The sequence below is a fragment of the Pipra filicauda genome, unplaced genomic scaffold, assembly GCF_003945595.2.
Source record: "Pipra filicauda isolate LSUMZ 115617 unplaced genomic scaffold, ASM394559v2 scaffold129_size2064235_pilon, whole genome shotgun sequence".
Classification (NCBI taxonomy): domain Eukaryota; kingdom Metazoa; phylum Chordata; class Aves; order Passeriformes; family Pipridae; genus Pipra; species Pipra filicauda.
In genome coordinates, this window is record NW_024103762.1 from 667,939 (window position 1) to 684,475 (window position 16,537).

At 40.1% G+C, this 16,537-nt stretch overlaps 1 protein-coding gene across 2 annotated transcripts in view; it reads left to right on the forward strand.

The window, feature by feature from the left end:
- PRKAR1B (protein kinase cAMP-dependent type I regulatory subunit beta) overlaps nt 1–16,537 on the forward strand; it is a 94,225-nt gene that overhangs the window by 13,011 nt on the left and 64,677 nt on the right. For both annotated transcript variants that reach the window (XM_027726230.2, XM_027726229.2), the window contains exon 4: nt 916–1,007. In XM_027726230.2, the coding sequence (XP_027582031.1) occupies nt 916–1,007 (92 nt within the window). The remainder of the gene's footprint in view (nt 1–915; nt 1,008–16,537) is intronic.

Below are 16,537 nucleotides of genomic sequence, written 5' to 3' on the forward strand. Positions count from 1 at the left end.
CCAACAGACCCACAAAGCCTTGTGGCTTTCATTGCTGCAAATTTACACTGAGAAAGGCTAGTCTGTGGTATTTCAGAATCAGCCAGAAAGGTTGGAGTTGAATGTCTTAGTGATTTGATTATCTACCATTTTGGCTCATCAGCAGTAAGCTGAACAGCTTGGATGTTCTTTCTTAACAGAGCAAGAGTTCAGGACTGCAATTCAATCCAATGTTCATTTGATAGGGTAAAAACCAAGAATAAGATACTGGCCAAATGCTTGTTTAACACTGAGGAATTTAAGCTTTTAGATAAATTAGATTACATATCATTCTGATACAACCATGCAGTTTATACATATATACTCCTCTCACTTAATTTCAGTAGTGTAATGACTACAGCAGTCAATACAAATGATGTCTAAAGCCAGAGTTTAACTTCAGATCTTCACAGTACAGTATTTCCCCATGAAATAAATATAGATAATTCTTTGTGAGAACTGATTCTACATCACTTTTACCTTTTACCTAAAGAAATTTTGCTAATTCCCTAATTTTAGAAATAGGTTGCTTCTGATATTGTTGGGGGAGGACCCAATATGAAATATGTTTTCCTTAGTCCAAGAGATTTGAAAGGAGACTACACAGCTGCCAGTACCTGCTAATTATAGTATTTTTTGGATATCCTTCTCCCCACTCATCCCTGATCTTATATTTCTTTTCTAGGTGTCATTCTGAAAACATAAATCCTTATGCTCACATTATCAAAACTGTAATTCATTACTTTCCTAGTAGCTTTATATTATAACCTCATCCTATCTCAGTAGTTGAAATCAAATTGCATCCATTTCCTTGAAAAATGGAATTTTCAATACATTTCACGATCTATGAAGAGATACAACCAGGCATATAATTACCCTTCATTCTTTCCTCCACAGGTTATTCCAAAGGACTATAAAACTATGACTGCTCTGGCAAAGGCCATCTCCAAGAATGTGCTCTTTGCTCATCTTGATGACAATGAACGAAGGTATGAGGTGCTTTATAATTTCAAGGAATATCTTGGTCTGAGGACAAGAAATTAAATTAAATTTTAACTCAGGAATTGAAACTACTCTCACTGATGCATTTGAGTTATACTAGGTGCACCCTCAAAAGCATTTATGGTATTATGAGAGAGGGTAAAATCACAAGCTAAAAAGGGACAAGAACAGGTGTTAGAATGTATTCAGACACATGTAAAATTTTCAAATCAGCTGTACCTGATGAACTTTATTCTATATTACTTAAAGAATTGGCTAAAGCATTCTCAGAAGCATTTGTCATTACTTCTGAGAACTCGGGGAAGATAGGTCAAGTGCTGGAAGAGAGGGAAAGAAAAAGCATGATGTCTGTAAAGAGGTAAAAGAGAATTACAGGTAAATTATGTTGTTCTTTGAAAAACTGGGACAAAAAAATTATATTTAAGTACCTGAAGGAGACCAAGGAGTTCAGTTGCAGCCAATGTGACTTTTAAAAACTTGAAAATATCTTTCTAGAACTGAGTAGCAAGTTGTGTAGCTGGGGGAGACACAATGGAGGCCAAACAGCTTGACTTCTAGTCACGTTTTTGGCATTAAATGTGTATGATGGTTTCATAAAAAAACAAGGGAAGCATTTCTTCAGTGAAACCACCATGAAGTCTATGCAAAACTGATTGACTTACCATACCAAGTAGCAGTTATCACTAGTCCATCATTCTAATGGAAAGATATATTGAAGTGTGGGAGGGGTTGGTCTGCTTTTCATCATTATTGCCGTTAGTGACCTTGGTGGAACAGACAATGAGTGTTGAGTTTTTAGATGACATAAAGATGGAGAGGGCTGCTAAAACGTTTGGAGACAAGAGTAGAATTCAGAGTCATGAATTATGCTGACAGGGTGAAGAAATGTTCTAGTAAAAGCAGGATGAATTGTCACTAAGTCAAGGGCAGAGAAGTATCCTTAGGCAGGGAGAACACCTTTATAACTATAAGACAGTTTTGCAGTTTTGGTAGTTCCTCGAAAAACTACGTGGAGCTTATTGTGACTCATCCTCTGAATAACAGTCATTAATGTCAAGCTATTTTGAAAATACTAATGTTTTACTGGAGTAAATAAACAGAACATACAAGACAAGTCCTGGTGTTGGAAAGATTTCGGCTGTAACACAGTGCCCAAACTGGGCACTGAACTTCAAGAATAAACAGTGGGAGGAAGTTCATAGAAGGGTAGTGGGAACAATCACAGACCTAGATAACATCACTTCTGAAGGAAGAATGGGATTGGTTGCCCTGCAGAATAAATGTTGGGGCAGAGAGATGCAATAATAGCTTATAATTGTGTGTGAATAATATTATATGAGGAATAAACTGCTGTGTGGGCCAGAGGGTAAAGAGTAACGGATTTAAAGTGCAGTAGGAGAGAGTCAAGTCAGATCCAAGAAGAGGTCCCTGAGTGCCTGGGTAGGTTGTGTAGTCTCCACCATCTGAGGCCATTAAGAACAGATTAGACTGTGGTCTGCCAGGAATGACATAAGCAGTGTCAGTCCTGCCTTGCAGCAGACACTGATGTGGGGAGGTCCTTGCCAACCCCACTTTTCTGTGCTTCTGTGGTTAGAAAGAGCAAAAACTTTGTCTGTACTGACGCTTTTAGTTCTGGCACAGAACATCAGCAGCACAATCCTTTGCTGGGGCTACTCAAATCCTTGCAGTCAAAGCACGTTCCAACTGTGCAAATTTTGCTCCTTCTTGAAGATGTTTACACAGTTTAATTACTTTGCAATCTTAATGGTACCGTGATAACATGCAGATTTCTGGAGTAATTAGAAGAGGATTAACTTTGCACATTTCTTCTAGCTTTTTCTCCCACAGCAGAGAATTCTTGTACAGAACTGCTATAAATCCTGATTATACTGTCAGCATACTGACGTGACAGGCACTGAAAGGACAGGTTTTAGGGCTGGAAAAGGGACATTTCAGTAACATGTTATCAAAGTAGAGTGAGAGACAAAAACTGAAGGAAAAGGTTTTTTTCTTGCACTGTCCTGATTGTACATCATGATCATGTGGTTTCTCCTATCTGTTCCCTGTGTCCCTTTGCCTCTGTCAGGCATGACTGTCCTGTCATGGATATATGATAGGAGTGAAGAGATGTGCACAGACTCCCATGTTGCATTGCAGACTCTTTGCTTTTGCAGCCCTCCAGCTATAGCTTGACCAGGTGTATTCTGCCTCTTCTGTCAAAAGATTTAGAAATTTCTGGGTTCTGCAGTGGAGCATATTCATCTCTATACCATCTCCCTGCTCGGGGATGTGTCGGTGGGCTTCATTCAAGCCTCATGACAAGCACAGCAAGGTATTGCTGACATTGGGGAAAAAAAAAAGAAGGAACTCAGAGAAGGATGCATGCATTCTGCTCTGCAGACAAGACTGCAGTGAACAAATAGGTTGTTCTCTTTTTGCATTTAACTGATCTCACTCTTGACATCGTGCTCTATTGCCCTTGTCTGGTTGTGTTTGACAAGCACGGAGAAGTCAGCAAGCTGGAGCATCCCATCGCCATCACTTCCAGTCTGCATCTTGTTGATGCAGATTTGAAGTTCAGTAAAAGCAAGTGGTATATGACTTTGTTTGGGCTCTGGGATTGGTGGAAAGCTAGGCGGGGTGATTTTGTTTTCTGTTCTGCAATGGTGGTGTTGGTGTTTATTTTCCTCAGCGCTTTCTACACTGAAGACAGTGTCATTGTTTCATCTAATTTCATCTCTGGCCAAAATGTGGGAGGTGTTCAGGTGTGGGAAGGATGGACTAGCAGGGCTTAATTCCTCATTTAGAATGGATGACTCTTCCGTTTTTCCTTCTCTGAAAAGATATTTATGTCAGTCTGCTCTATGGCTGTGCCACCCGTGTAACTGGTGTTGCACTTGCTGCTTGGCAGCTCTGAAGCTCCTTATGTCTGACATAAACCCTTATTCATAAAGGCAGAGTGTAGCATATTATCTCTGTGTCAGATATTCCATAGGAATGATTGATTGCATGAGAAATGCTGAATTTAAGGTAAGCAAGCATCTTTTTGCACTGGTGTCTGAAATATTTTTCTCCAAGTCTTATTTTATATCACATCTTTTCCTGTGCCATGCTTCAAACTGGGTTGCCATCTATGCCCTGCACACACACACAGAGTCTCTGGTGTAAAATGATACTGAAAAGTGCAATAAAAGGGAAACTGTAACTGCAACAGTACTAAAAGCAGCAGAGCTAGTTACCAACAACTTTTGCCAAACTGTTCAAAAGTTGCTAATATTATAAAGAACAGTGCAGCTCTGCAGAGTGATGTGGCAGTCCACTGTTTTCCCATGGAACTTTTCCACTAACTTCAAGCAGATCTTGATTAAAGTCTGGAGTAAGGTCCTGGTTCTCTCAAAGCCAGTGGCAAAATGCCCATTATCTGAAGTGGGAATGGGATTTTAACTGTAAGGAGCTGCTGTTCTCATTTGCATAACCAGGAATGCATGGCTCTTTAATTGTGTTTCCACACATGTGCACCTGATGTATACTTTATGTGGTTCCTCCTTTTCCTAGAGCTGCCTTGTTACATGATCACTGGCAGCAAGACCTCAGATTTACGTGGATGTATCACACATTCATTATCCAAACCTTTCCTTAATTGATGAGGAGTTAGCTGTAAAAAGTTAAAGCAATATCAAGGCTTCACAAGATTAATTTCTTATTGTGTTTTAATAGGTATAGGTATATTTAATGATTTGATTTTGATTGTGTAGTAAAATATTGTACATATAACAAAAATACTGGACTATATTAAATTTTCTGGGAAATACTGACAGGCAGTGTAAATATTTATAAGCTGCGGGGGAAAAAGGGCTGTTAAGAAGGTGATGGGCTTAATTATGAACAAAACAGCTTAATGAGTTGCAGAGAACACATGGATGTGTATCAGTGAGCCTACCAGCCCAAACTGAGTTGCAGTCTGTCAGAGGAGCCTTATGTCATATGTGCATTGATGGAGTTTTCTTCCCTGGCTGGGAGGTGTGACAAAGCCCTTTCACTTCATTCCAGGTTTGGATGTCTTTACTCTGCAGTCAGGATGTCTTTACTCTGCAGTGCCTGGGTAGTGAAGCTTGGATATGATAATGCTGTTCTATCACCTTTCAGGTCCACAGGCATGCGTGCTCTAACTTCTCTCTCCTTCTCTCCCACACCCCATGTGATGACAGAGGGTTTGTCCACATGTTCACATGGGGGTTCTGCCCTTTGTTCTCTGCTTCTTCTGTGCTCTACTTCCTTTGTGACTCCACTCAAAAACTCTTGGAAGAGATGGCTCCAAAAGGGTTTTGTTAGGTGGGCAGTGGAGCATGTTAGTTAAAGCTCAGAGGTGGCTGCAGCAAGAAGTTCTGGAAAAGCATAGTTCATACTGGTGTGCAAACATCCTGCAGAAGCTGTGGAGATGGTCACCAAGAGGACAGTTTTCCCAGGCAGAGAGTGTTTGTTCTAAAGACCTGCTAGTTATAATCACTGCAGGACCAGCAAGCCTGGTCCTGGCTTGGTGCTCATCAAAGCCTTACATATGCACAGCCCTGCAAAACAGCTTCTGAAGGAGCTCCTTGCAGCACAGAACATCTTCTGATGCAGAAGACCAGGCTGTGCACCCAGAAGAATTAGCAATTGCTCTGCAGTCTGTTCAAGGATGAACCAGCCTTGAGAGAAAATGTCTGTGGAGCTGGACCTACAGCCAGGTAAGAGGCATTCACCCTCTCCTCTGTTATACTGGGGAAAACTGAAATGTCTGTGAGGGACTTCTGCGTTATAAATTCAACATTTTTATAGGTGATATTCTTTGCAAAAGTTTATCTTTAAGGTCAGTTGAGGGCAGAGGCCATCTTGTTTCTCTGGTCTTCATTGCCCTTGTGATCCAAGAGGAAGTCCTAGCAAAAACAAAAAAAATTGAATAAAAGCCTTGATGATGGCATTTGTACCAAATAAAAAGACATCATATTTGAAATTACAGTGCTTATTTCAGAAAGTGCATCTCTATCTTTGTGATGTCCCTCCAGAATGCTGGTAGGAAGTCACACATAATAACATTCCAGTGTTGTCCTCAGTGGCCTGTGCTAGAGATTCTGATGGCTGGATAAGGGGAAGAAGTTCCTTGCAGATCTTATCCCTCCTGGTTCAAATGTGATTTCACGATTCAGGTCCATTCTGCAGACCATTAAGAGTTTGCATAAACTTTCCCCCTTCTTTCGGGCAGTGACATCTGAGAGTTTTGCATGTGGGAGAGATCAGCCGGAGGCGGCACCGCTGCCCTCCCTGCTGCTCTGGCTCCGGCCAGGCAGGGAAGGATTTCTGTCTATGCAAAGATACAATTACACCCATAACTTGGCAGCATTTTATTTCCTCTCCCGCTCTTGGATATCCAGCGGATTAACGTCCTCTAAGGCCTCCTAGTTGTGAAATGGTGTATAAAGTCAAAATTGGTGACAAGGGGCCAGTCTGACTGACCTAATCTCTTCTAACCCAGCAGTGTAGCTACCACGATTTTTTATCGTTCATCATGTAATGCTGGGATACAAGTACACCCACTTGGCTCTGCCGTGATGTTGAATAGTTAAGGGGAATCAAAAGGCAGAAATTGTTCGTTTTCCTTCTGTGGATAAAAATAAAAAGTATTTTTTCATCATTTCATTGACAGTATGCTCTGTCTGTACTGGACAGGGGCAGACACTGAGAGGGGGCAGTGAGGAAGTTCAAAGGTGACCTGCTGTGGGAATTCAAGATGGAACCAAAGCTGATGATTGTCGAGGAGGAGAAGGAAATATAACTGAAGCAGAACCAGTGGGGGAGAGAGCAGGACTGAGAGCAGCAGGAGTGAGTGTCTCTCCTGCTTTCAAGATGTCACCAGTGCCTGGCTGCTCTGCTGAGTCATGAGGCACATCTTTTGGGCCCTGTTCAGAAGCTCAGTGGCCTCCTGACCACACAAAGAAGTAGAAAGGTTAAACACTCTCCATATCTGTATGTAAATGCTAAGTAAAACTTGTTCATCAAGAAGTAAAGAGGGTAGATAAATATTTAGCTAATGTCATCATTTTTAGAAGCATTTATTATTAATGTACAGACAGCTGTATTGCCTGCAACAGCTTTTAGAATACTTTTGTGTATTTTATTACTTGGATTAATAATAAATTTGTTTCTGTGAACAGTATACTGGTGTGAAATTACTTTGGAAACAAGGAAATTGTATTTAATGCTTTTACTAAAATGCTGAGCTCTTATAAAGGTACAAAAAAGTACCAACAAATGAACTTGACAGGAGATAAAACTGCTGTATTTATTCCAGCAGCACACAGTGTTGTATTTACTCTTGTGTGTTTCCTGCATGGCAAATGTAGGAGAATAAAGGGTGTTTTTTATTATCTGTGCCTGTTGGGGCCCAGATGTAAAGGTGAACATTGGCACTCATGCTTCATGTGCAGGCCAACCAAGACTTTGCTTCAAGCAAAAATTCTTATGCTTTTCCCAGCATCCTCCCAAACATTGTGGAAGGCATATGCTACTGTGATACTGTAGATAAAATTGGAGACAAGTTGCAGATCCCATCATCTTACTGCTCCTGTTTCAGAAAAAAATGTTCTGTTACCTTCTTACCAAGTGTGTTTTGAGTAACCTGTGTGCTGCAGTTCAGGCAGTTTTATAAGCCATGATCCGTGGCAAAGTGCAGTCCTGTAGGGACTTACTGGGTGTAAACATAACACTGTTTGGAAGACATTCATTCCCAGATTAAGACTTCTTCAGCATCAAGATGCAATAGTGTTCTTAAAATGTATTAAGGGCTGCCACAAAGGGGAAATGAGTTATCATGTATCTCTGTCCCCTGAATTCAAAACATCAGAATTAAGCTTAAATCATAAAAGATGATGATTTGCCACGTGTATGTAAACTATACATGTGGTAATAATTTCCAGGGGTAAGGATACTTAAATAGATTGCAGGATCCAGAATTGTTAAGAACAGATTAGGCAAATCTCTTTGAACATAATTTTGGTTTCTCCTGTGTTTGGATGGGAGAAGCTTCTTAGCTCTCTCTATTTTTTTAATTCGTGGATCTCTTGGAGTAGTGGGAAACTCTTTCACTGTGTATATTTGTTTTCTCTTTTTATTTATTTATTTATTTGTTTATTTGAAGGGTTATTGTTATTTTGTTCATCTTCTGTTTTCTCAGCTGGATGAATTCTCCCCATCTTCCTTTGCAGACCAGGTTCCTCAGACTCCTGATCATTTTTATTGTTCTCAGCTCTCTCTAATTGTTCCATGTCTTTCTGGTTTCTTTAAATTTTTCCCAACAGTGAGATATTTTTGACTCCTACTTAGCATGTGATCACTGGAATCACTGGATCCTTTCCTGCAGAAATACTCCCTTGGCAGTGAATCTTCAGCTTGTATTTATGTTGTTGGTCACCGCTATACTAATATACTTAGCTGTTGTGTCTTTACTGAAAATATATCTATTTTCTCAGACTATTTCTTCAATGTGTAATAATTTTACATCCTAATGTTTTTTGAAGTGCTTGCAGATCCTTTGCAGTGAAGTATTGTCTTCGAATTCAGAAAATACACTCTCTATCTGGGTCAGTAATGACTTGGGTGTTTTTTTTTCAGTACAGGCATAATTTATCATGAGAAAAATGGTTTTCTGTAGCTAACAGATGAATTTTAGTTGTTGTCCATTGATCTTGTATTAAAATCTTCTTAAAACTTCTGGTGATTAGCGAATTTCAAGGACATTATTATTCCTATAAGCTTTATTCACTTCTGCATAATACCATGTTTTATTAAAGCACTGGCTGCAGGCCAGCTGGAAAGCCTCATATATGTGGAAGAAACCTAAGACGGCACCATTCAGGAGCAAGATATTTTAGAAACAGGATGCCACAGCTATGACATATTCATTACACATCCTGTGTTTTCCTTGCATTTGTAACTTAACTCTTTTGTTAAAAAACAAACACGGATTTAGCTTCTGCCCATGCTTCATATATGCCTACAGTGTGCAGAGCAGTGCAAGAAAAATTCCCTTCCCATGATACTGCACTAGTATTTCTGTATCTCCAGGAGTCCATGTTGGCACAACATGGATGTTAAGGGGGGATGAGAAGATGAGAGATGAAAAGATGAAAGATGAGAAGTAAGAATAAGAGATGAGAGAGAAATTGCATAGTGAGGCGTGAAGAGTGGGAGTGAAGGGCTTTGTTGAGTCCATAACAGGCCTTCCTTGGGTTATATGTATTAGGAGTTTTTGTGAACAGGGTTGGACAGGTTTCTTCCCACTCCTTTTTGGGAGTAGCAAAAGAGAGAGGAGATGCAGCATCATCCCAATGCACACGGTGCAGATGCATCCTGTGAAGGTTTGTAAGGGTGTGAATGCCCCACCTGTGCTGGAATTCCAGGAGGTGGTCAGCAGAGAGTGGTAGCTTGGGGGCAGAAGAGGTGTGAATGTACAAGTTATATTCACATGTAACAGGTTTGTTACTGAAGAAAGTGGTGCAAAACCTCACTGTGTGGGGGATTTTTTTCTGATCCTCAGTCCTATTGGATGACAGGACTGTGAATTCTACTTGTAAGCAACCAAAAAAAGAGGAAACTCAAATCAACCAAGGCAACCTAAACAAAACTTTCCTTCTTTGGGTAACACCAAGGTACTTTCCAGGTAAACTTCCTGGCAATCCAGCTTTTCTTTGTGCCTTTTATGCCTTGTTTATGGCCTTGGTTCCTCATGGTATTTAAAAATGCTTGTTTGACTGTGAGTTGTTCCACTGACTTGCTATGGATGTCAAAGGAACTATTCATGTGTTCAAATGGAAGCACATTCAGTCCTGCTGAATTGGAGCTTGCCAATGAGGAATACTGCTTAAACTAGAAAAAGTTATGGATTTTGGAGACAAGAATCATCTGGCAGCACAGATGGAAATGAATCCAGGTAGAATTGCCCAGCCGCTTGGAAAATAAATGATCCAATTCTCCGCTGAAGGATTAACTATGAATTTAGCACTGACTTTATTTTCCAGTACATCCATCTCATTTATCCAAGAATTATTGTCTTTAATTACCATTGTGGTGCCTGCAGGCAGCAGTCTTTAAATTAGTTATGCGAAGTTCTGCTCTCAGCAGTCATCAGGAGATTGTATCTGCTTTGGTATCAATCCCCTTACAACAGCCCGACAGCATCAGACTCTGTGCTAGGGATGTGCTTTTTGTGATGTCACTATTTGGCCTGGTGGGTAGGTTAGTCTCTTAAACAAAACTAAAAGCACACACATTTGGTATTAGTGGATATTTTTATCTGGAGAAACAAATACTGTCAGTTTGTAGCTTTTCAGAGGTTGTGATTCACCCCCAGTGTTTTGTTAGACAGTTTATATTCTTCATCACAAATACTGGCGGCGCCATGCCTAATGGTGGTTATTTTTAATTCTGCATAAAGCACTGGTTTACATATGGGCAGTGTGTCACCCATTCTGAAAAACAGAGTTAAAGCAGAGAAGTTATTTGCATAAATCCTTTTTAGATCTAGAAAAAACAGCCTGAGGCAAATAGTACTCATGCATGCTCATGAAAAAATCTTGAGTCTAAACTTATCTCTCTCTCTATAAAATAGAAAAATTATAACTACTGCTGAATTTAACAGGCCTTGTAAAATTTTTCTACCACTGCAATATATGTGACCGTGCCTTTGTGCGCTTCTTTACACAACAATTAGCTGGCAGTGGTTCTGAAAATACATTACTCAATGCTAAGGCTTTGCAGAATTAAACACAAAGGTTGAATAAAAGAACATCCCCTCTTCTCAGCAAGTCTTTGTCTTCTGCATTGGAGCAGCTGGAAGCAGTAATTTGTCTTTGTGCGTGGACGAACAAGGGTTTATTTCAACTACAGCTCTTTAAAATGCTGCTTCCTTTCTTTTTGCCCCCAGAAGGGTTGTAGGTAACCTGTCAACAGTTACTCCTACTCTAATAAGTCTTCATTAAGTGACTGATTCTGCAACCTTGCATGGCTTTGAAAACCTTCGAGTCTTTGAGTGGGGGTATTACCGGTACCGGTACTGGAGGATCAACTCTGTGATTAAGCTGCTTAGTTATGCATTTAGGAGAGGATGTTCAAAGAGCTTAAAGGAACTAGATATTCGTGTTGATTGATATATAGTGGGAAGTGAATGTTTAACTCCTCCAAGGTTCTCTTGAAAATCCCCACCTTATGTTCTGGATGGTTAGACCTGTGCATTTCCATTATGAGATGACATCTGCTTAGTAACACTGTGTTTGGAAAGACAGAAAGAAACTGACCTTCAAACAAAAAATATTCTGTAATACTGTGAGATTTAGTGGTGGGTTTTTTCTACATAGAAAGAGTGGATTCAGCTCAACAACCAGATGAAATTTCTCTGTCATTCCAGTGCACTTAATGGAAATACCAAGCGTAAGTTATTTGACTGTTAAGCTGCTAACTCTCTCCTAATGATAAAAAACCTGACAAACCCAAACAATGATTTAGTTCTTGTTTTACAAGTTCCTTACTAAAGACTTTGACCTGAAGTACATCGCATCTTGTGAGGTAACAGCTGGTCTATCATTGTCTTTGGAAAAAAGTAACAGTTGCTAAGATTTCAGGAAACAAAGATGGTCTTTGAATCAACTGGAACAGCTGTAAGAGACTGACACACCATGCACTGTCAGCTGCTAAATTCAGATATTCACACTGCCCGAAATGGGATACTTTCACCCTTTGGCACCACCAGATTCCTTTTCTCTCTCTTTTTCTTTTTTTAAAAAGGCAGAAAAAGAAATTGGGTTTTCAGTTTGCCTTTTGCGCCCAGAAAAAAAAGCAAACTCCCAAACTATCACTTTCTTTATAGGGATTTTATTTTTGATATTTATTCAGCTTCAGATTTAAAAGTCACCCAAAGACATGCTTGCTGACAGCTGAAATTTGCATTAGAAAAGTATAATGTGCTTCTCTGTGTGGTGCATTAAAAAGAAAATATAATAGTGCATATCCAAAAAACAGCATCAGATGCTATTTTAAGGCAATCAGCATCTTCCCAGTTTTGTCTGTGGAGACTGTATTTAGTTTAACAAAGCAGAATGAAGGTGAATTTATCATATCTAAGAGGGAAAGATAAATGATAGCAACAGTCTCTTTAACAGACAGAGGCATGTGAGATCCAAAAGCTGGTGGCTGAAGTTGGGCACATTCAGACTGGAAAAGTTTAGTTTTTCTTTTTAGAGTAATCAGGGAACTGATCCATAATTTAAATTAGCTTGGGATGTGGCAGATTTTTCCATAGCTTGAAACCTTCAGATCAAACTTGGCTCTCTGCTTTTTCTGGTTCTTGCAGCACTTTCTGAAGTGCTCCAGAATACTGTGGGCTTCTTTTCAAAGATGGCAAAATGTGATGACATGAAAATTTATTTCACTTAATGAAGAGTCATCAGCCATCTCTTGTGAACAAAACACTTGTATGGCTTCGGTACCCCTGAAAGCCGAGCTCTTGCAACTTGGAGCCCGACTGATTCTTGGAAGCCTGAAATAGGCACAGACTGGGACTCTTGCTAGACTATTGTTTTAGTTCAGTTACAAAGGATGGGGTATTATTTAGGAGGCTCTGAGCTCTTGTAGCCTGTGTTAGATGGTATCAGGAAAACTGTGCACAGCGTGGCTGATCTTGCTGCTGATGGAGAAGGTGAAGCACCCAGTGAGTGGTACCCTGAGCCCTCTGCACTGCTGGTCAGACAATGAGACTGGTGTCTCAGCACTGAACACTCTGTTTTCTTGCCAAAAGAGCCATGCTGGCTCAAAACTTGTTCCTGAGTGATTTACTTCAGTATTCCCAAGCAGTGCATAGTGATGACTTCTTATAAAAACTCTTTCACTGATCACATCTAACCTACTTTCTTGTATCCTGTGCTGCTGATCCTGCACCATCTGAGTAACTAAAAGATTGGCAATTATCATCACTGTTTGCAGAGTAAAGTTTAGTTTATTCTTCTCTTTGTGGATATGACTGCGTGAAAGAAATAGATTTACACCATAACCCCAGAGGATTTGAAAGTTCCTTGCTCATGTGAATTAATGTCCCAGAGTAAGGGCTGAGACATAAATTGAATAATTTTCCAGATGTGATAATTGAGGTAAGCAGAATAAACTGCTCAGTCTAGAGCTTTAATTCTTATTATTAGGAAAGCACTTTACTGTCCTGATAGTCTGTTTTATATTTACAGTTAGTACAAGGTCCACATAAAGGCTACACCTCCTGATATCCCTCTCTGCATTTGCAATGACAGACCAAGTCTGCTGTCATTAAGCCAAATTCCACCTCTGCTTTCCACATCTTTGTATTTTTCATCTGTCTGATATTCTGAGAGACATATTTGTCATGAAAAGCTGGGGAGAAACAAGGGAAACAAAACAACAGATTTAAATATATTCTGAATTTAACTTTGTCTTATTTTATTCTTGTTGAAAGGATATGTAAGGAGACTTTGCTGCTACCTTTGAAATGCTTGCTCTTCTTTTCCCTAGCTGAGGCACATCATTATCTTATGAGGTGAATGGGAATTACTTTTCAGTATCCAGAAATAGACTTTGGCCTTTTGACACCCTAATATTCCCAGAACAGCCAACTGAACCTTCACCACGATAGACTGGATTTGCTATATTAAAATATTTTAGTGCTGCCCTGATTTCAAGTCCTGACAGTTTCATCACTGCAGTTGACCCATGTTCCTCATACAGCTGCTTTCTGCAATGTGGTTACAACATCAGTGCAGATTTTCCTTTGCTTTTAGAAACTTGGTTTAAAATAGTGAAAAGTTGTGTTTCCTCCAAGTTTACCTACTGTTCTTTAATGGTATGTCATGTATCCCGTTTCTTCTCTTATTTATTAAATCCTGTGCTTTGACTAGAACTTGTTTCCAAGAATATTAAATTATTATTCTATTATTAGAGCACAAGGTTTGATTTCTTGACAGGCTGACAAGAGCTCTGCAACACTTTGCAGGAACAGCCCTTCCTAATCAAAACTGCCCTCAGCAGCGTCAGTCGGTTTACCCTGGTACTGAAATATAGTTGAAATAAAGCTGCTCAGTTGCTTGGGCAGCGTGTTGTGGCATCTGGGACTTAATGCTCTCCTTTTCACAGTCACCCCACCCTCTGATACGGACAGTCATCTTCAGAGCAGCAGCTACCAACACACGTCTCTTTAATGCCTGATCCCTTACATACACGTCCTAATTGTGTTCTGCATAAATTCCAACGTCTGTCAAGTTTCTTGGCCATCATACAGCATATGAATATAGGCTCGTGGTCATCTGTCTTCTGCCATTTGTTGGTACTAAGTAAACTGCATTTAGCCTAGAAAGACAATAAACCTACTAATTTGGTGCACCTTGGGATCTTCCTTATGTTGTAGGGCTTTTTTTATTCAGGCTTCAGAGTGTTTTCATTTACTGTGCTCTTTGGCTCTTAGACTTCCTTCCTCTTCTGGTTTAGGATTTTAACCAAATTCAGCACTCAAAATCACTTAACATGCTCAGTGTAGGCTCTTTTTAATTACCTGGACTATATATCACTATGTCAGAAAATTTAGATTTATTTTCCAGCAACTTCCTATGAAAACAGTTGCCTTACAAATACAGTTATTGTGAATGTGAATGATGTGGTTTTACAACAGTTTCATTTTCAAAGAGTGCTTTCATGGAAAACAAGGTTAAGTTGTGTGGGAACAACGGAGATTCTGCAAACAGCTCTAATAGGTAGTTCCTTTCTTCCTTCCAAGACTTAGTGTTAGGAATCAGATTAGAGCACCAGAGATACAAGGAAGAAAAGAAAATACAGAGTGATACTGTTCTTAGACTCGAGAACCATGTGCTTAAGGCCCAGGGGTGAGATGATGAACAATTCATGCGAAGGTTACATTGAGGTTATTTCTGCTAGGGCTCTCCACATCTCTTGTTTATGTCTTTTATTTGTTTTGTTGCTCTGTTCCGGTGCCGTAGTGACACCCTCTGGTAATGGCAGGATAGTTTCATTGCCATTAGGGAGCTCTTCAGCAGTCAGGGAGCAACCTCATGGGAAAGGCACGGGCGTGCCATGTCCTTCCTTCCCTCAGAGCTGGTTTGGCTCAAGATTAAAATTCACACATGTGAAGTTAAAATTAATGCACATGATGGCTAATTGATACAAATTAAAGTACCATGTAATAAATGACAGTGGGCAGCTTTTCTTCTGGTGAGGAGCTTGAAAAGTCTCCCTTTGTACTAAAACTGATTTGTTTGCATCAACTCTAAAGCACATTCTTCTCTTCTGGAGTGCAAAGCCCTACTGATGATGGGTGTGGCTCACACCAGAACAGAGTTGACTTAGTGATCCTTTATACCTGTGAAATAACTGGTTTATAAAGATGGAAAAGCTCCTCAGAGTTTTCAGCCTCCTGTTAATTTTGTATTTTGCGTTGGTAATGCTTTTATTTGTGCTGTCCTTCATGATGGGTCACAAAATGCAAAGTTCTCCCAGTTGACATTTTTATAGGCATATAGAGAGAAAAAGCAGGGAGCTGTTGAGGCAGCTGGAGCAGCAAAGTAGGGTGGCTGAGGCTTGGAGAAAGGCATTAAGGCACCCAAGTTCTATTAAAATCAAGGTGTGGGAGAACACTTAACGTTTTTTGTCTATCTAGATCTATGTCTCATTTAGATAAGAAGCTTGATGCATGTCTGCAGGACAAGCTGGTAATACAGAACTACCTAAATGGTTGGGTTTGGGCAAAGCAATTGCCTGGCTGCAGCAGCACAAGGATCCCTGCCAGGCACCTCACTGAGCTTCTCAGCAGCCTGAATTAGCCCAGAAACAGATGTTTGTGCTGCTGGACTCAAGCAAAGTTGAAGACTTGTTAGAGAAACCTCCATGGATAAATGGGGAGTGGAGGTTCTGAGATGAAAACCTGAAGTCCTATTGATTGCTCTGTCCCATAAGGGCTTTTATTGACCTGCTTGGAATGAGCCCTCCCCAGTCCCGTAGCAGTGACCGAGCTGTCCTGGACTGATTCTGGGGACTCTGATTTTGGGCACAGGGACTTCTCAGCATCATGAGGAAATACGAAGGTCTGGCTCAGCTTCTCAAAGCAGCTGTGGTTGTATCTGCCACCTGGGGTCACTGTGATCAAGGTTATTAAAAAGCAGAGGTATGAAAGTAACAAAGAAAATATAAGCAGTAAAAAATGTACTTTCCAACCCTAACCCCTGGAGGCTAAAATCGAGATTGCCACAAGTATACAAATTAGTTGAAGTTTTTATTGTGTGTGAAAAGATGAAGCCCTATGCTTCAGTGTGTAAACAGAAGTCTGCTTTAACAGGGCAGGGATTTGTATAAAGCAAGACATGAACTACCACAAGAAAAGTGTTATCTCTTGTAGAATTTTCTTACTGCATTTTGTCTTAGCTCTTCTACCTGTTGGCTCCTACAGTGTGTTACGACTGAC